Consider the following 20,412-nt stretch of genomic DNA (forward strand, 5'->3'; position numbering starts at 1 on the left):
CACTTGAAACCCTGGAATTTATATCGATCTGAAAGATTTTCTGTCTTCTTCTGAAGCAGCCTTGAATATCTGTAGCTGCCTGTTAAAATCTAATATTTCTGAGCATGCATCACAGAACCACAGAACTACTGTGGTTGGAAAAGACCTCACTGTGTCCAACAGTCAAAATCCACCCCCCCCCAGTAATATAAAATAAAAAATATATATCTATATCATCATGCTCACTATAGCATGTCCTTTAATCACTGCATAAGCAAACGAAACGGTTAAAAATTCCTCTGTTTTCCTTCTGAGTTGGAGATGGTGGAGTACAGGATGATGAGAGAAAAGAGGTGGAAATAATGAGGCAAGCCAGAGCAGTCCCAAGTACAAATGCCTGTGGAGTACACTGAGTGGCCACTGGGTGTCACTATGGATTTGGAGTTTACAAGGAAAACAAATCTACATCTATGTGCTTATGGACTGAAGGAAAACAAAACCAAATTTATTTTTAAACTAAATCTATACAGATGCAAGCATGTCAAGAGTTTTGAATTAAGGAAGACAGAGAAGTTAAAAAATAAAAGGAAGAGCAAAATAGCAGAGAAAGCAGAGTTTCCACACAGAAGATGATGGGGATGTGTGACAGGAAAAGTCTGCAAGCTCTGAACTTCTCTGTTTGCAACCTCAGACTCAGAAAGAGGTTTGACAATAACATTTTTATGCACCTCACAACCCTTTAAAAAACATACGATGTTTCATAGGACCCCAGAGAATATAAGCAACCCCTGAAAGCTCAAAACTCATTTAAAACTCTGGTTTTCTACATGGAAAGGATTGACTTACCTGCAGTGACATCATGTCTGGCCGGTACTGTTTTCGGAAGCCAAGGTCATACATGAGGAATTTCAGCATTTCAAAGGCCTGTTCCTCACTCATATGTAGAAGCAGCACTCCAGCTACAAAGCTGATACCTTGACAGTAACCCACTTCTTTGTCCAGCAAAGAGTATGCTTTCAGAAGATTAAAAAGTGATAGCTGTCCTGCTCCCAAGTGGGCAGAAAAGTAAGGATGTGTTGGGAATGTCCGTCCTGATGTAAAGAGAGAAGAGTAGTTGATACTGAATTTTTCTCGTTAAAAAAACCACAAATGTGTTTGACAACCAGCACTTCTCTTGGTTTTCACATGCAGGTTGATTTCAGTCAGATCAATCCATATTTTACTACAGATTTTAGACTGTAACCATTGAGCTCATTTTATATTCTCACCTGCACAGAGTTCGATTTCTCTTTTCACAAAATTGTAGAACAACATAAATAAAAACCAGCGGAACCTAAGACATCATTTGCTTACAGTGACTCTGTGGCATATACAGAATGTATTCTGACAACACGGGAAGTGGTGCTTATAGAACAGCTTCCTGCCTCCAGCAACACCTTTCTGTAAGAGTGGTGTGTTTCCACTCACACACATGAAACAAGCCAGAATAACTTCATAGCTACAAGCAGACATACCTAGATCTACAAGGATGGCATGCTGTTGAGCAGTCAGTTGTTTCAGAAGTTCTTTGTAAGAGATGTCAGGAGGCTGCTGCTTGTTTGGCAGTCTGTGTCTGACTCGATGTTGCACGGCCAAAAACTGCCAAATTTCTCCCCGACGACTTTTTGGCACACCTGCAGATCAGTTAAAAAAAAAAAAAAAAAAAAAAAAAAAAAAAAAAAAAGATGCCTAAGCAGGAGCCAACTTTTAGTGCTATCACACAAGAACCTACTTTGTTGCAATCTTGCCTGTCTTAATCTTTGCCTGTCATGATCTTGGCTGAACCACTCTGAAGGATCCCTTACAAACAGCTTCAGAAGTCATCCACTCTGCAGTGCATTCTCTTAGCAGACACAGTTCAGTCCTGCTAACTAAACACTAACTACAAACTTACAGTGATTACAATGAGCAGAAAAACACAGACATCACTTTTTTGGCCACCTCTGTGCTGTTGGCTTCCAGCAGTAAAAGATGCACAACTACACCCAGAATGTATATCATACAGTTTAGAAAGGCTACACAGAACTCAAAGGTGTAAAACACAGGGATGTCTACCTTCTTATCCTCTTCCCAAGGGGCTGCTCACATCAGTTCCCAGACTTGGAGAAAAATGTACAGATTACAAAATACTCAGTTCCAAGATAAAAAAGCATTAACTCTGTGTACCAAAGGAAGGACACAGAACCACCCGTATGAAAAGACAGCATTTCTCTCATGTGAGCCAACCACCTGTGAAAGCGTCAACTAAATTAAAACACTACTTTTGGACTTCTGCATACATACATTCCCTGACACTGTACACCCACCTTCAAAAGTAAGGATAAATTGTCAGCTCTGCTAATACTTTCAAGGCAAATAATTATATAATAAAATACAAGTTAGGAAAAGCATATCCTTGTTCCTGACTCAGAGCAGCAGAAGTTCAGGCAGCAAGGAATCACAGAATGTTAGGGGTTGGTAGGGACCTTAAAAGATCATCAAGTCCAACCTCACTGCCAGAGTAGGATCACCAGTAGCAACATTATTTCTACCATGTATTTCTTTGGTACCAATTCTAGTTTCCCATCTGTACCACAGCCAGATTACACTAAAATATTATCTTTCAGTATCTCTAATATAAACATCAGACTTCATGGAGGAGGGCACAGCAGTGCAGTCAAACTCTGCATCTACATTACAGTGACAAGGTCTTTTGGTTCCTCTTCTGGCCTAAGGCTAGACCACATGAAGATCTACTTCAAGTCAAATACCCCAGACTTTCACTTGAGAAAATAAAATACTAAAAGACCATAGTCCAAACTCCAGAAAACATGCTATTTCTGACTCTCTGAAGTTTGGTTATGATTACACTAGGTATTGGGCACAGTCCACATTAGACATTATAGTCGTGCCTTCTAAGTAAGTAAGTAAAATCACAGCATTTGTGTCACATCAGTGTCAATTAGACAAGAGTCACAAATCCAGAAGTCACAGTATTAGCTGCAGAATAATACACAGGCACAAATCTACTTCCTTCAGAAGTATGACTATACATGTTTTGACATTGCTGACACCATATTCAGTAGACACAGCAGAACCTGTTTTCTGTTAGGCAGCAGGAAGTAGGTGCATTGCCAAAAAAAGGCATTTTTTTCATGATTTTGTGCTACTGGAAAAAGCATCGCTGGCAGATTTTCTTCAGTATTGAAATGCAACAACAAAAAAGTCTTTACACTTCATAGTCAAAAGCCATCCTATTTAAATACCTTCTTTCAAAGTGGAATGAATATCCTCCATGTCACATCGGATTTTGGCTCTGCAGTTCAGTAACTTCTTATCCCAAACATTTATGGCATCTTTCTGACATGTACCAACTTCATCATAGTCCAGTTTGACTTTTCTTGTTTGCAGCTCATCTCTGCTTGCTAGAGCACAGAAGACAAAGGAATAGCACAGGAAAAAACAGAACATCAGAAAATTACAAGAAACATCAAACATGCAACACCCATTTAAGTTAGAGATATCCATCTGATAATCTGACAATGGATAAATACACCTACAATTCATCAGTTAAAAGCTGAGATGGGGCCAGCCTTCTGTCATATGATGCTGCAGGTAACATTTTAACTTCTATTACTGTGCCATGAACATCAGTAATTCATGAAGTACATGAAAACATTTTTTAAGGCTTGGGGCAAGAAGAAAAACCCACTCAGCACAGTTTATTTCACCCCATCTGCTGCTTCTTCCAACTGTAAAAATCACCTTTGATAATTTTTTTATGTATATATATGAAACTTGGCAATTATTTTAATATGGGAAGTACCAAACATATGAATGTTTTCCATAGAGATTTAGGCGTGCAAGCCAGGCAAATCTAAACCAAAGTCTGTCTCAGTTTTCACATGTCCCTTCGGAGAGTCATAAAATCTCCTGGCACTGCTACCTGGCCTGATCAAGCTGACTGGAAGAAAACAGAATGAACCAACATTAACCACATCCAGGAAGGTACATCTGTGCTGAAGCACAGAACTCACATGGCTGTATACTTAACAGATTTGCTGCACAGGACTACCTGGCATATGATTATTTACTCTGGAGGACACGCTGTTTCTGAAATAAAGCTCTGGAATTTCATGGAGGAGCAGCTTTCACTTCCATTATATGCATGATATGCACACAGGAATGCACTCCAGTTTCTCATACTACTGGTGTAAAACTAGAATAAACACCTGAAGGTGTCTTAATTAACAGAGATACATTTATTTATCATTGGATTGAACTGTACATTTCACAATGTGATCTCTGAAAGATGCAATTGTGTTTATCCCAAATTTGCCTTGATTCATGCACAGTACTTGTTCCCTGCTGTTGACTCCTTCCTCTTACAGGTGAGCACCCTTCCCCACCTTCATCTTTAGGTGAAGGCAAACTCTCACTCATATTATTATACAACCTGAAAAACAAGACAATCACTTCTTTCACTTAAGCAGCACACTTTGAATACAGTAAATATTGGAGGAATCCATAAGATTCATCCTAGCCTACTCCAAAAACGTAGGTGGTAATTTTTAATTTTAATTTCCAAAAGCTGTATGCTTCACCAGAGAGGCCATATCTATTCAGTACTACAGGGGACCTTGTAGAAGCAACAACTATACAAGGTGCAGTGCACTTCCATTATAAAGGGAATATGATCTCCCCACAAGAATTTGCAGACCAGCTGGAGCAAGTTTTAATGCTACCCTATTGCTCTATGTTTTCATTTGAGAAAGCTCTTTCTCATATGTGACAGATCCAAGACAACAGAAACATATTTAAGCATGACAATGGACTCCAGAATTAAGTGACTGGCTTATCAATCACTGAATGGTACTTTGGCTCTGAAGTTAAGCCTACTGATAGTCTGCAAGCCTGTTGTTTATACTTGTTCTACCTGATATGCCAACCATCCTTGGTAACATTCTTCCTAAGAATTGCTAGGTGGCCTGCTACTTTTTCTAGTTCTAATATTTCTAGGATTTACAGGAAAAAGGGGCTCTTGTGTGCTCAGGTAAAAAAAAAAAAAATCAAGTTAGTACAATTCACAGAACTTACCTTCTGTAAAACAATGAGCTAATAGTATTCGAGTCTCCTCGACAGCGAAAGGAACAGGAAAGAGATTCTATTAATATTTTGTGGATAAAAATCAACAAAACTAACACAAAACCACTGAAAACAACTCCACAACAATTCTAGTCTTAAACCAGTTATAGACAGCTGCATAATTTCATAAAATCTGACTTCGAGTAGAGAAATGACTGCATTTCTGTTACTATATTTCCTACTCCTGAGACCTACATTTAACCACAGACAAGACTGCCAACCACTGCCCCAACCAGCACTTGTTTGGAATTTATCTGTTCTGTGTAGATCCTGTTCATAAAGCAGCCAATGTTGCACCAGCCCACAGGAAGGAAGCCTAGACACAGGCACTAAGACAGTTTACTTTTCATCCTTTGAAAACAAAGTGATGAATTCCAGCTACCCAGAGCACCAGTTTCACCAGCAGTACTTAAAAACCTGCATACAAGAGTGGAGATGAGCTCCTTGGAGCACTAACCAAGAGAAAGGCTGGCAGATGAGTGCCAGTTTGGAGCCTCCACTGCTGACACTCCTATTTTCAACAAGAATTGTTAGGCAGGCAGATTTTCTCCTTTCCATTACAAAATGGAAACAACTTATAAATGAGTCTAAAGGAACTGCACCAATTTAACAGCTTTCAAGACGCTCCAGCCATGCATGGTGGGTAAAGAAAATAATTTCTCCCCCAGCAGCTCAAACTACCAGAGGCAAAACCATGACATCAGTCACTCCTGGAAACAACCAGCTTCCCCACCACACCACTGTAGACTTGACCATTTGCTAAAACAGTAAATTAAGATTTTGGCTGAAGTGAAAGCAGCCTTCTGTGTAGATGTTCCCTATGAATCCAGGAGTCTCTACAGAAGTGTGCATAAGCATGTAAACAAACTTCAGAGAATTCAAAGAGAAACACACTACAAGTAAAAGAATACATTCAAGGATGTAGCCCTGTTGGACCACAGAATGACTGTCCTGCTGCTTTTGCTGCCTTCTCAGTAAGGACCACTAAAGCATGAAAAAGAGTTAACTAACTTTAACAAGATCATTATATTTTGTTTGAAGAATCACACTGCCATGTGCAGAGAGGACATCTGAAATTTTCAACTTGCACTGAAAGCTATTACCCTATTATACTGAAGAACTTCTACAATAGGACAGACACAGCATCTGACTTTTATTTGATCAAATCTTGAGCTGTCATAATAAAATATCACAGCCAGAAGCTCAGGGAGCTGACAAATTAGCATATCCAACTTCAGATCCTCCAGTAACAGCACTCAATTTTCAGTGTACTATTATCTTCTTCTAGAGAAAAAGAACTTTTTGACATACCTCAAGAGTTAGTTGCTCAAAAATCATATTTGGTTTCAAATATTTATACACTACCACTGTGATGCAGTGATGAAGGTAACAAAGGACAGAAAGCCTGGACATGAAATGCCACATAATGCAAAGGACTGAAACAAGATGTAGAGGGTAAGGTTTACCATACCTAAACATTCACATGACATCTGTTCTCCTGACTCCACATTAGAATTGCTAGACTTCGTCAGCCAGAAGACCAACTGTAACAAACTTTGTCTAACATGCACTAAAAATGGGAAAATTTTAACTTTCTTCCTTACCTAAGGTCAGTCTAAGAATTGGCAAGTGGCCAGATAGCCTGGCAAACTGTGAGATAGGACTGGACCAACATGGTTTTTTCTAGCACTGTTAACAAGTAGGTTACAGAACCACATCTCTGTTTAAGGAGTCCAACACCTGCACAGTTTTCAGCTTCAGACAGCAGAACTTGTAATAGTTTTAAGGGGTATTTTCTAAATAGCTAACCTTCCAGCTTCTGGTTTTCTTTTTCCATTCGAAGCAACAGAATTTGTTGATGGATGGCTTTTCTCCACAGACTCTGTAGTTCTTCTGAGTTTTTCCTCTCTCCAGTTTTATTTGAACCATCCTCATTTTGCAATGCTAAAACAAAAGGGTCCTCCTCCAAGGGTGGAGCAAGAGGGGATAATGGTAACAATTCACTTCCGTCATGACCATCTGCAAAGAATCAGAAAGCTATTACAGGAAACTCAGGTTTTTGTGATATGTCAAACAGTCTAAGTCACAGCAGAACAAAAATAGCCGTCTTCCACATTCAGCAGTGAGGTGCTGATTCCAAAGACAAAAAATGTAGTTCAACGGTAGAGAATTATTTTTAAATAAAGTGTTCTATTCAAATTAAAGTTTTATTTAAATTAAATAAAGCTAGATAAAGGGTCACCCAGTATTTCAACCCCTTCCCCTGCTAGCTCCTTCTGGAGTTATAAAAAGGCACTTTTCCATAGAGTCTCCTTTACAGCTGAGCTTGCTTACTGCTGTGATTTACTACACTGCTGTGATGTACTAAAAGCAACGTTTTCCACCCGTTAAGCCACACCATAGGCAGTGCTACAACACTTTAGGGTCACTAAATATAGTCTTGTTATTTAACTATGGTTGTGAGTTCCACCAGTAGAGCTAGAGTATGTTGATAGCAGGATTTCAGATACTTCAGAGGTTGCTACCTCAAATGACCTAAAGCTGTAAGAACAGTTAACACACTCAACAGGTTCAAAGCAGAAGAATTACCATTTTCTGCAACACTGCTGTTATGTCAGCATGCTAGGGTAAAATTTTGCTAAGTGTTAAAGAGGGTATCTTTGTCAGCGAGAGGTAGTTTCTAGTTTCCCTGCTTCCACTGCAGCCATGGTAGATTGCAATTAATTTGATTTTGATGACAAAATCTGTCACAGTTTAACACTGGCCCAGCAATTAAACCAAATAACAGATGCTCTCTATTAATCCCCCTCTCCTCCCTGATAAAGAAAGTTTGCAGTTTGCTATAGCAATAACTAGTCAGTAACAACTGCTTGTTTATTTTCTTTAAAAGCACACACAGACCTGGATGCTGCATCTTGGAAGGAGATTTATTCATAGGTGAAGCTACCTGCAGGAATATTCTTCGCCGCCAGGAGATGCGGCGAGGTGTGAGTGTGGCCCCCACAGCATTTAGAGATTCACTGCTGCAGACAGTTGGTGTTCTTTTCTTTCCCTCCCCATCACTGAAGGAAAGAAAAAGCAGATGGGGCAATGAAAATCAGTCATCTTTGAAGGAAAAAAAAAAAAATCTTTAGTAAGTCTGTCTAATGCACAATCAAACCTGCAGGAGCATGTGCGGGGAAGCATCGGAAGGCAAAGCATGCTGTGTGTGAGCTTCACCTTGAATACAGAAGTGCCCAATGGTTTTCTTGTAACAAAGTGCTTGAAAGTTCATCCTACATATCACCAGGAAGAATTCATAAAGTGTTCAGCTGAAAGCTCAGAATAAAAGCTAAACTTCCTGAAAAGCTATGAAAAACATAGTAATATTTAGACAGCAATGGGGTTTGCTTTGCCATAGTTTAGTTTTAGAGGGGTGACCTGATGTAATACCCCTAATTGCACACAAATTGCTTTAGCAGAGTACAACGTCCCTTTTAGTGCTATTTTAAATGGCATGATGAGCTCATGGGTGAATATTTCATTAAAGACAATTTTCTAGCCTTCTCGAAGCATAGGAAAGAGGCTGCATGAGAAACAGACTGCACTTGCCAAATGTCCTCATGTTTCATCTCCTGCTAAATGAACACAGCTTTTTCCAAGGGAGGGCAGGCTCAGATCCTACCACAAAGAAAGACCTGAAAAGAGCTCATCTTCCCCCCAGCTGCCATGTAGAAATATATTTACACAGTAGTTTTAATAGTAGCTTATGATGCTGGAAGAGGCAAGGAGAGAATACAGGGAAGTTTTGCTAGGAGGTCATTTTAAGAAGACACCAAGCAAATCTCTCTACTGACTGTTGCCAGATGAAAAGAGAGTAGCTTTCAGAAGTACTCAAGCTACTTTCAAACTAGTTCAGCCTTTTGCATTTGTGGTAGTTAAGTAGGTGCATAGATCTTGTGTGGCAATGTGTACGTTGAGTATCTGACACAAACCCTACCATGCAACCTCAACAGCGCAAAGCATCTATGGGTTGGGATCCCTGGAAAAGATATAATCTGAATTATTCTTTATTCCTGATATAGTTCCCACACTGCCTCAGTTCCCTATGCATCATTCTATTAGTAGGTGGTCTCAGCAGAGTCCCACGTGTCACTAACCAAAATAGCAACAGGAAACCTTGTGACAATTGTCTTTGGCTAACTCTTACAGACATTGGTAGTGGTGTAATCACTGCTTGTGCTACCTAAACACAGGTTACAAAACTAGTTTTTAATCTAGACCTGCTGTTTTCCAGAGGTCTTTCAGTCCAACAAGTTTTAAGAAGCTACTGAGTTTGGATATGTGAACCTCTGTAGCTCATATTTCTATAAATAACTGTAGTGAAACCACTTCTTGCTATTTCAAGCCTTACATAGCACCTGTTAGAACACAAAAACTAAGTAATCCCAAGGCTTACAAAATAGAAGCTACATAACAAGGGAATGACCACTTCCTTTCTTGTGCTCTGTGCAAAAAGCTACATTCAGCTACTGTGCCCCTAAACATGCAGACAGGCCCAAGAATCTTGTTGAATTTGCAGTAATAAAATTTAAAAGTCAGAGTGTGTCTGGTTTAGGATCTGGAACAAAGCTGTTTATACCATTTGAGTAACAGAATTTACAGTGGGATTGACTAGTCCTGTGTGCAACCTTGTGAAGGTTGCAAAACATACTGAGCATCTGTGTGCCTGTTGTTAAATTCACCCTTACAAAATTCCCCTTGTATTTTGAATCTGTGGCATTAATCACCTCCCCTTTCAGAGTTGTCTGGTGACTGATTTGAGGAAAACATTTGAAAGTCTCACGCACACACTGTGCCATATCAAATGGAAGGCCTGGGCACCTCTGAAAACAGCAAGATATAGGGAAGAGAGGATAGAAAAGGGAGAAAATGAAGCCTCCTTATTTCAAGACAGACAGACAAATCCCAGATTAACAGCAGGTCTGAAGGTGTGAAACAAAATACCCTAGAGAGTAAAAGCAAGAAGTCAGAGTAAATCAGTGTCTCCTCTCCTGTGATGTAATGGTTCAGAAGGTTGGTACAAAACCATAGGAGTTAACTCAATTACATACTCCCCATCTTGAAACAGGAGTTCTTACTTATTCCCCAAACTTTACCACCTCTCATACCTAAAATTCACTGTCTCACTTTGCTCTTGGTTGCATCTGTAAGAAATCAGACTAATTCAGGTTTTCGGGTAGCTGTAAGATTTTAACAGTGAGGCAGGAAGATGCTCTGCTCAGAGGCCAGCAACACCTCATACAGTTCCTCTAAACAAGGTTAGGGTAAAGGAAATAAAAAAACAAAACAGTCTATCTAAAGATTAGCTATCAGTTCCCTGCAAAATGAAGAGGTTTATTAATGTGAGCAGAAACACTAAGAGCAGAAAGCATCTCCAAAACAACAGCTTCCTAGGATATAAAGTGTCAGAGCCACCAAGAGGAAAACAGTGCAATTACTTTCTGCAAGTTCCTGTCCTATCAAAACCTACCAACAACTGAGCAAGATGAAGTGCACCAGAGTCCATGTGCTGCAAATTAAGAAATGATTCTACACAAAATCTTAAAAGAACTGCAGAACTGAACTACAAACTAGGACATGATTGCAATAATTGTTTTTCTTCTACTGTGTTTTTATTTGCATATTTAAGAAATTGGCACCTTGGTTATGGTACATCATCTACATCAGAATATTTAAGTTTAGTAAAACATATGAAAGGGCAAAGCCAAATAGTTCAATAGATAAATTCCACACAATTGGATATTTCCTATTTATTTTGTTTACTGTTCCTGTTTTAATCACATACCTGTGATTAATCACATTCCTGTTTTAATTAACATACCTCACATTCAGCTCCAGAAAACTGTAACAATGTAATACTCTATATTTAGACAAATTCATCCAAGTTCAGTTTGAAGGCTCATGGTTTTCCATAAACCTTAGGCTACTGAGCCTATCCTCCTGACCCAACACAGAAACAAAAATGCATTCATCAGCTTGTATGCAGTAAGAAGTGAAAAGCTATAAATTCAGTACAACACCTCAAACATCTCATTCTCTTTCATCCTTAACCTGTTCAAAGTGGTAACTCAAGTTCTCAAGAGTACTGAGAGTACACTGATCACCTAAGCTTTTTACATTAGATAAGTGTAAACAAAATTCACAAAATCATCCCATTCAGTATTCTATCAGATAATGAGAGAAGACAGCTAGTTTAGGGGAAAAACCAATCAACAAACAACAACAAAAAAACCACACACACAAAAACAACCAAAAAACTAAACAAAAACTACAAAAAAAAAAAAAAAAAAGGAAAATATCAAAATAAAGCTCAACGACCATTAAAAAGAACCACACAAACAAACAAAAAAACAAAGACCAAGAACAAAAAAAAACCCACCAAAACAAACCCCCACAACTTGTTCAAACATGCTTATTGCTTATTGTTTCAATTACCCAAATCTCTTCCCAAAACTGTTCTTTAAAATGAACCCAAAGCTCGATATTCAAATAACCTCAAAGTTAAATAGTTTCTTGTGAACTCATTACATAACACTTACCTGAATTACTTTGCACTTGAGTTCATGCAAGACAACTGACTGGAGAATAAGTTGTGTTTCTGCTCATGTCAAGGTTTGCATCTTTTGCCACTTTATTTTAATTTCAACTACTTCTCTTGATTGCACTAAGCAGCACTGATTCAATGTGACCTACTTTGTAATTTGGATGTTAAGATGGTACAAAACCCCCCAGATCAAGCCCAAAAAGACAGCTAGGATCTCAGCTCCGAGCTAGCAGAAGCCTATATGTAAGGCTAATAGATTAAATATTCCTGCTCTGCAAGGGAGAAAAACTAATTCAGATCAGTTTATACCTTCCTTGGTTCTTGCTCCTGTCATGTATTTTTATTCTGAATAATTACTTTCTGCTAATTTCTTTAAATAACAATCTCAGGTATTTTATTTTCTGCGTGGGAAACAAAGGGTTTTGTTTGCTTGTTTGTTTTTTGTTTGTTGTTTTTTTAATCCATTTGGTTCAATTCAAGCAATGATAGATCCTTGCATAACAATACAATGAACAGAGATAGTGAGGGCACTCCTCATCACACCTGTGATGAAGGCTGTCCAACTTTTAAAAATGCAGCCTTTATTTTTACATTAAAACAAACAGATTATAGCTGTTGGATAAAAGCCAGGATTTTCAGAAGCTATAGAAATAAAAGCTTAAATGCAGATTATGCCCTGAAATTGCTGTTTATCTCCATGTTGGCAGGCTATTTTTTTAATTCCTTTTGTGTGCTTGTGTTTAATATTAAACTCTGCACAAAACATATCCTTGACTTCTCTCTACAGAAATTGATCAACAATGCAGTGAAACATCCTGAAGGCACCTACAAACACTGTGTTGATGCCAAACTTACTATACTGTGCATTCCTTAAAGCAGAAAATAGATGCTTTATCTCTCCCACATTAAGTGTCAGAGTAGTGATCATTAGAATTGAACCCAAGGAGTTCAACTTCTCCATAAACATCAGAAGAAAAAAAAATCCAACATAAGAAAGGCATCTCTCACCATAGTGAATTTATTGAGAGAAAAATTTTTTCTCCTGTCTTTAAATATTCCAACACAGCCATTTAAATCCTACCAAGCCAACTGAGGCTTCCTTTTTAAAACAGGTCAAAAATCTTTTAGGGCATGATTTATGCATTCTAAATGAACATGTTCCCAGTGACACGTGCAATTGGCTGTATTAGTGTTCAGGGAAGAAGGTAGATAAATACACAGGATCAGCTCTGTAAATGTCACAATATTGCAGACCATCCCATTAGGATGAGAGCAACTGTGGTGCAGAAACAGCAACTCCTCTCCTTTGATTAGATGAGATGAAGGCATCTACAATCAGTTGAGTGCCACTCTGCCCTGTACCTCCAATACTGCAATGTAAACATGAATTGGAATTATCTTCTATAAAGCAGCTAATACATAAAGACACAAATAATCAGTAGAGCTGCCTTTAACACCTAGCTCCTCAGTTGACCTTTACTTGCTGTTCTTTGCATAAGCCTGACTGCTTCCCAAACACCTTTTCATAATTAATTCTGACTGAAAGTGGCTCTGCTTCTGTCACTAGTATACAAAGAAAAACTGCCTGCTGCATCCCAAAGCTACAACAAGTCTCACAATAAAGAATTTTTCTCCCATGCAGTGTGGCTAGGATACATTTCATGAATGTATAGTAACTGTGATTATTCTTGGGGGGAAATGCACTGGGGTTTTAATTAGTGTTTCTAACAGTTGGACAGCTTATAGTGTTCAGATTGTGAAGGACTGCCACACCACATTCAGTTCCATTCTAACACTCACATGGGAATGCTAAGAACACCTCATGTTGAGGCTATCAGAGATAGAAGATAGTCCTCTGTTAAAAATAGCCACAGGAAATTAAAAAAAACCAAAACCCACAAAGCAACTCACAAGAAAAACCATGCTGAAAAAGACAAACTCTCCCATTCATAAACCTGGTGGCATGACACACGTTTGCAAGATTTATCACGTTAAAGAGTTTCAGTCAGACAACATATTTCATTCTCTGTAAGTCAGGTCAAGTGGTAGTTGGATCACCTCAGTCACTCTTATCACATCAGCATTATTCACTCAGCACTTGATTCTGACTATGTTTGTTGTATTCTCTGCATGAGCCCAACTAGATGCCAACATTTCAACCTTGCTATTGTAATTTTCTTACCATGACAGTTCAGGCTCAGTTGCTACCAGCAAGACCTATAGGTAATGAAATCCCATTTTCACAAGACTTTTCACACAAATTCAAGATTAAATAGCATCATAAACCTGTATACTACAAAACCTAAGTAGAAAGAGGGTGACCTTCTGGGACTTACTCCTAATTTGAAGATGTCCAGCACCTTACAGTTCAAACTCCATTACAATGAAATGCAGTATCTTGACTAGCATCCATTACCAACTCCAGAAAGAGAGATATCTCAGAAATTTCTGCTTGGAATTAGCTGGCATTAAAGCACAGTATTAATGCTCAATACACACATTTTTCAAATCCAGAAAGCTAAGTTTCATGCCATTCCTCTGTATGTACAAATAACCTAGGCATTGGTTCAGCTTGGACCAAGTCTGCTTACTGAAGGGAACACAGAAACAAAGTTGGACTGGAAGTCAAGTGAGAGGCAGTCTGTGAGAGAAGTAGTTTTTTTGCCATTTTACCTGCACACTCTGGTGTGCACTCATCAGTTCCTTTAATTTCAGCTTTAATAATTCACCTGCTACTTACTGCAGTGTAACAGGAAATTGAATATTTAAGCATCCAATTCATTTATATAGTGACTGTTACTTATATAGTGATTATTATTGGACACAAGGTTTAGAACAGGCAATAATGAAACCCTGCTTCTATGATGAATGAGATGTCAATCTCCTCTCAAATTTCAACAATATTCACTAACATGGGGTTACCTTGAAATGACTCTCTTCCAAACTGTGAAATATTTCTAAGACTAGTTTTGGGAAGACCTCATAAGATTATTATTATTAATTTACATTATCCCTATATTAGAAAGTGAATGTAGACAATTACCACTTACTTTTTAAAAGCTGTGGGGCTCGGGGTACAAGGGGCAGGACTGGCCTGGGTCCTGCCACTAAGACTACACAGACACCTCCCTGTAAGGATGTCTCTCTTTATTCCACTTATACACAAGTTTATCCTGCTGGATGTACCTAAACAGTAGAAATTTCCCACTAGGTGTTCTATTTTGAAGTGTGTCTAAATTACAGGCTCTGGCTGCACACTTTACACCAAATCAGTGATTAGAGGCCTGAAAGATACTTCAGCTGTCAGAAAAATCAAGGTAGGATACAGTTTTCTTAAAGAGATGATATGTACTTTCTATTTATCCTAACCTATATATTACTTGAAAAAACTAGACCAAACTGTACTTTAAAGCCATGTTAAGGTCAACTGCCTCTCACACTAGTTTGTATATTTAAGTAATTTCTTGCTTAAATTGGAGACTATAAACTAATCTGTGGTTAATAAAACTGCACTCCGCAAGGTGAAAAAAATTCTTCAGGCACCCCTAAAACCTTCCACATCCATCTCAGACAACTGAAGTCCCCATGTAGTAGGGGATATAGGACCATTTTGGTCCTAAAACAAAAAATCCGTATCTCACAAATACTTGGTTTTGGTAAGAATGAAATCTGTTATTTTTTCCAGGGAGAAGCAGTCACAAAAGGACCTTGTACAACTCATCGGGTTTCCATTGGGAATGATTAGGTGAGACCCACACTCAGAGCACCAGAAACACGAGTTAAGTTCAGTGAACAAGGACAGGCTGACAAACAGAAAAGGAGTTGTCACTGACAGAAGAGAAATAAGAAGGCCAGGAAATGGCAAGAAAACACTATGAAGTTCAAAACTACGGCTTCACCTTATTTGCTACAGGCCTACTTCAGAAAAACAACCCATATGCAGTTTCCTCCAGCACCCTCCTGAAGGAGGGCCTATTCTTATAGTAAAAAGCAGTGTGACTTCCATTCAGACACTCAGTCTTTCACACTGATGTCACAAAGCCCTTCTTGTACTTTCAGTTCTTCACCACTCCTCTTTAATGGAAAGTTACTTTCCGATTCTCTCTAAACATCTCAGACTAGTGCCACCCAGATAACTTGTCATTTCCCCTACCTCATGCACAGGCATCCCACATTAGTACTGTACACTCTTCACATCGTTAGTCTCTTATTTTCACATGCCAATGGTCACAGCAACACATGCTGGCTTGCATTTAGCAGAGAAAGCATTAAATTGGCGTGGTGCTCCTACAAAAGATTGCATTTCAAGTGACAAACCAACCCAAGAGATTTGCAACGCTGCAACAGGAATGGGTCATAGCTACTAAATGTCAGCATTCAAGCCTCATTTTTGGCTAAAAGCCTGATCACTCATTTGCATTAACTACATAGGAAGTCTGTTAGGAATGCAGGAGCACAAGGGAGAGATCCCATGTACTGCATAGCACTAGGAATCCCATTGTTAAGCTCGTGGCACTGAAGAACTAGGCAGGATACCACGCTCTCACCTCTTGGAGAGGTCACCTTCCGAGTGCTGGAGCAACCTTCCTGAGCTCTGGTAAAAGGTTTTCAGGAAAGAAGGGGCAGAGACAGAGGAGGGGAGACCAGGTGACACAGATTCACTCTCATTGAGAGCGCGTCGAACCCCGAGAACAGGACTGTGCAAGCAACAAGAGAACACAGCAGATGGGTCAGCATGGATTCAGATACAACAACAAAACACCCAGATTAAAGATACTGGCCAAGTACCTCATCTTGGGTTACAGTAACTTTGTTTTCCAGGAGACGAAATGTGTCAAGTGCACTACTGGGCAGTTTCTCTGATGACATTGATTTTGCTGTTGCAGCCGATTTCTTTTAAGAAACCTTTCAGTGACATTGCAGAACAGGCAGACAACCTTATTCCTCTAGCCTTATTTATTCTCAAAGTAAATTGAGAAAAAGAATCAGTTATACATTCAGAAAATACCCTTAGAAAGCTGCTTCCAACAGCATAAACCACATCGTTTCTTCCCTTCAATTTTCTCCTTTTTTAAATAACATAGTCTGTCCTTTCTAATGTGTTCTAGCAATATGCTTAGATGGAGTACTTTTAGATAAATTTTTGTGAAGTCTTTAAATCAAGATAGTCCTACAACACAGCTAAGCATTACTTCTTAATAATAGTTAATGTTGAGGCAACATAAAAATTAATTCAGTTTCTTTTACTTTATATTTTCTATTAGTCCTCAATAGCAAAGGAGAGAAGGAAAACTCCCAGCCCAGAACCAAGCTGTCACACTTGCTGTATTTTGACTGAAAATCTGCTGATGATGCCACTTAATCAGCGACTTCTTAAAAGTTATTACAAAGAAGTAAAGTCAGCAAGTCCTTCAGTTTGAACTGTCAGGGTTTCCTGTTTGCAGACAACATGGTCAGTGGAAAAAAAAATAACCAAAGTTTATCTCAGTAAAAACCACATTATTTATCTCTTCAGAAACATGATGCAAGAAAGCTATTTCAAGGCTAGTTTCTTACCCTTCACCCTCTTCCACTGTCTGCACAAGCTGGTGCAGCATTCACACTGCTATTCTAAAGCTAGACATATGAGTGAGAAACTATTTAAAGCCATTTTTAGAAAGAGCCCACAAAAAATATAGTTGCAGCCAAGCACTGAAACAGAAAAATAGTTTGGAGAAAGTCCTCTTTCAATGGAAAAAATAAATCAGCTCTTCTGGGCCTGAATCTTGTAAAGGTTTTGGATTTGAGTCACTTAAAGCAGATAGCCAGGATGGAGGCAGAGAAAGAAAGTGCAACCTCAGAGGCCACAAGGAACCGTGGGGACCTCTTCTGACTGAGTGAAGGAACTCCTGAAGGAACAGAATTCCACATGCCAGTAGCTGGAGAGTCTCCAAAAAGGGGAAAAAAGTTAAGAGGGAAGCTCTGGAAAAAGGCAAACGGGGAACTGTATGCCTCTCAGTTTGCGTTCAGTCCTCAAGTCCTCTCATTGAGACTCCTCACCGGTCTTAATTCTGGACATACTCTCTGGTAGCTCAGCTAACGCAGCAGCTGACGCTGCCTTTTTCACCCTGGCATTAAAACGTCAGGCTATGGTTTCTGCAGTTAAAAGCAGCATGGACCTCTTCTGACTGAGAGCCTGACTACCAACATTGCCAAAAAGGCTCAGCTCAGAGGTGACAAAGAGCACCAGCATCCATCCTGATGACCAATTCACGGGATTGACACCTCCCGGGAAATTCAGGGATTAGCAGCGAGATGCTGCGACACCGCACAGCGCCAGACTACTCAGAGGCAGAGAAGAGAGGCTGAAAATAAGTAATTAAATAAATAAATTGCAGAGCAGTGCAGGAACAGCTTCTGTAAGAAGGAAGATGGGCAAGAGGCTCACGGACCGAAACCGCAGCACACCCGGACTCTCACCTTGTTGCCTCAACGCAGGTCTGCCGCAGCAGCGGGGAGCGGACGCTCTGGGATCTCCCGTTCTGGAAGGTGATCCTCCTCCTGGCACTGGAGGGGGGATGGCTGAAGGTGTGTGCGCGCCTCCTGAACTGGGGGGAATCCGAATCTTCCTCAGGAAACGGCTGCCAGGCCGAGGACACGGGGGACGCCGGAGGAGTAGCCGGTGGGGAATCACCCGGCGAAGCGTCCTGAAAGGAAGCGGTGGCAGGGTGAGGCCTGCTGCTCCCGGGCCTGACACAGCGCTCCGCTTAACCCCATGGGCCACAGGCCGCACTGGGGCACCAAAGCCTCTCCCCCTCCTTCTTGGTCACGGCCTATTGTATGCTAATTATCACCAAAACCAGACATCCTTTGGTGATTTGCTCCAAAGCATCAGCATCCTTCAAAAAACCAAAACCAAAACAAAAAATACCCAAGGCAAACAACGTACTGATTACTCCAGGCACTCTCTCACAGGGATCGTCATTCCAGCTACCAGACTTCTGGCTCTTTCAGGTAAACAGAGGAATCAAAACAACAAGGGAAATTGCTTTTAACTACTTTCCTCGACATATCGCGAGCATACTTCCTGTACCGTCACAGCGATATCCTGGAGGAGAGACTGTTACTGCACAGCCACGTTTATGGGCAGCTGTAGCAGGAAAACCATAACAGAATCTTCACCTCCTGGGAAAACCAGCGACCAATCCTCACATGAGGTAAAACATTAAAAACAGGAAATACAAAGAAAGTGAACAGAGTTCCGCCCGCTCGCCCCCAAACAGCATCCTCAACAATTTTAGGTCAGAAACGTCTTACTTCCCTAAAGCGATTACTACTTAGAGAAAGGATTCTTCACCTCCAGAATATTTCCACTCCTTGAGAGATGACCTTTTTTTAATTACTTCCATGAAACAAGAGAGAAGCTGACCAGAAGTTCCCCGCTTTTTGTAAAAACAAATGTAAAAACAAGTGTAGAAAAAAAGGACTGGCAATCCAACAAGAGATAAAGCTGAAGCTCCAAGTCAACACATATGCCAGATTTCTTATACCCTCCCAGTGGAAACCCCTATTTGAGTTTTGCAAATTGATGTGTTTTGTGCTACTTCAAATTGAAGCAGAGTGCCATATTTACTCTTCATTAACCCAGGTGAATGAAAATGTGAGCATTTTGCCTGAGCTCCTTACATACTTTGTCAGCAGCAAGGCTGTTGCAGCGCTCAAAGCTGTCTGCGCTTCCCAGGCGGCCTCGCATTCTGTTGGCTCCCTGCAAAAAAAAAGGTGAGTAATTTAATCTGGTTGTCTTCCTCTTTTTCTGAAGGTTAATCAAAGATGGCAACAGCTGCGCAGGTGGATGCAGGACAGTTCAAGCACGTGACACATTTTAAACAAGACCACAGATCGTGGGACAAGCACTGGATTTTAAAGCAGTGACATTAGGCTGGCAAAAGTGTAACTTCTGCCCCCCTTGCTCCCAGAAGTTATAAACCTGCAGCTCAGCTGTCTGAAGCATCTTGAGTATTTATTTCTTGATCCATTTGAGGCAAAACAGCTGAGTTGGCTTGAACAACTGAGTTCCAAAAGCTCCAGACTTCAGTACTGTGCATGCACTGCAGATAAGGGATGTATTTGACATGCTGCAACCTAAACAGGGAATTTATGCCATATCTAGACATTTCTGAAAAACTAGTTCCTCTTCAGCAAAAGTAATAAAAACATTTAACATTGGGAAAAAAATGCTCTCCGGCTGCAAATCCAGCCAAATAGTGCCAGATATAAACAAGTCTTTTTGATTACACAGATAACTCTCAGGCAAATTTACTAGAAATTAATGTTCGCAGATCTTTGCCAAAAATGTTAAAGAGTAATCTGGCTTCACAGCAAAAGGTGACAGAGCCACAACACTTTTGACTACCTTCCACTCCTAACAAACTCCCATGAAACATGGATGATCTGTGTTGTTGGACATTTGCAACTGCTAAAGTAAGTTGCTTTCAACACTTTCATCAGGGGAAAAATAGTCTACATTGGAAAAACAAGTAGAGCTCCTCTTGATATGCATGCAAGTATAGGGGAAGTTTTGCCAACATCAGCAGTATTTATTTAGCATACTTTCTCTTGGTAGGGTTTATATTCAAGACTTAGAATGCCCTTTAAGTACATTACCCCATTTAAACTAATTACCAATGAATACTCTGACATGAAGA

The 20,412-nt window shown here is 39.8% G+C and overlaps 1 protein-coding gene across 3 annotated transcripts in view; it reads right to left on the reverse strand.

Annotated features, from left to right (window-relative positions):
• Nucleotides 1-20,412, reverse strand: part of TBC1D4 (TBC1 domain family member 4) — a 109,009-nt gene that overhangs the window by 10,140 nt on the left and 78,457 nt on the right. For 2 of the 3 annotated variants that reach the window (XM_071741078.1, XM_071741095.1), the window contains exons 9-16: nucleotides 19,398-19,472; nucleotides 18,188-18,414; nucleotides 16,276-16,425; nucleotides 8,044-8,204; nucleotides 6,952-7,161; nucleotides 3,264-3,422; nucleotides 1,494-1,652; nucleotides 826-1,070 (exon numbers count right to left, since the gene is read on the reverse strand). In XM_071741078.1, coding sequence (XP_071597179.1) covers nucleotides 826-1,070; nucleotides 1,494-1,652; nucleotides 3,264-3,422; nucleotides 6,952-7,161; nucleotides 8,044-8,204; nucleotides 16,276-16,425; nucleotides 18,188-18,414; nucleotides 19,398-19,472 — 1,386 coding nt within the window. The remainder of the gene's footprint in view (nucleotides 1-825; nucleotides 1,071-1,493; nucleotides 1,653-3,263; nucleotides 3,423-6,951; nucleotides 7,162-8,043; nucleotides 8,205-16,275; nucleotides 16,426-18,187; nucleotides 18,415-19,397; nucleotides 19,473-20,412) is intronic. The other variant, XM_071741087.1, reaches the window with a different exon arrangement.

Source organism: Heliangelus exortis, chromosome 1, assembly GCF_036169615.1.
Source record: "Heliangelus exortis chromosome 1, bHelExo1.hap1, whole genome shotgun sequence".
Lineage (NCBI taxonomy): Eukaryota > Metazoa > Chordata > Aves > Apodiformes > Trochilidae > Heliangelus > Heliangelus exortis.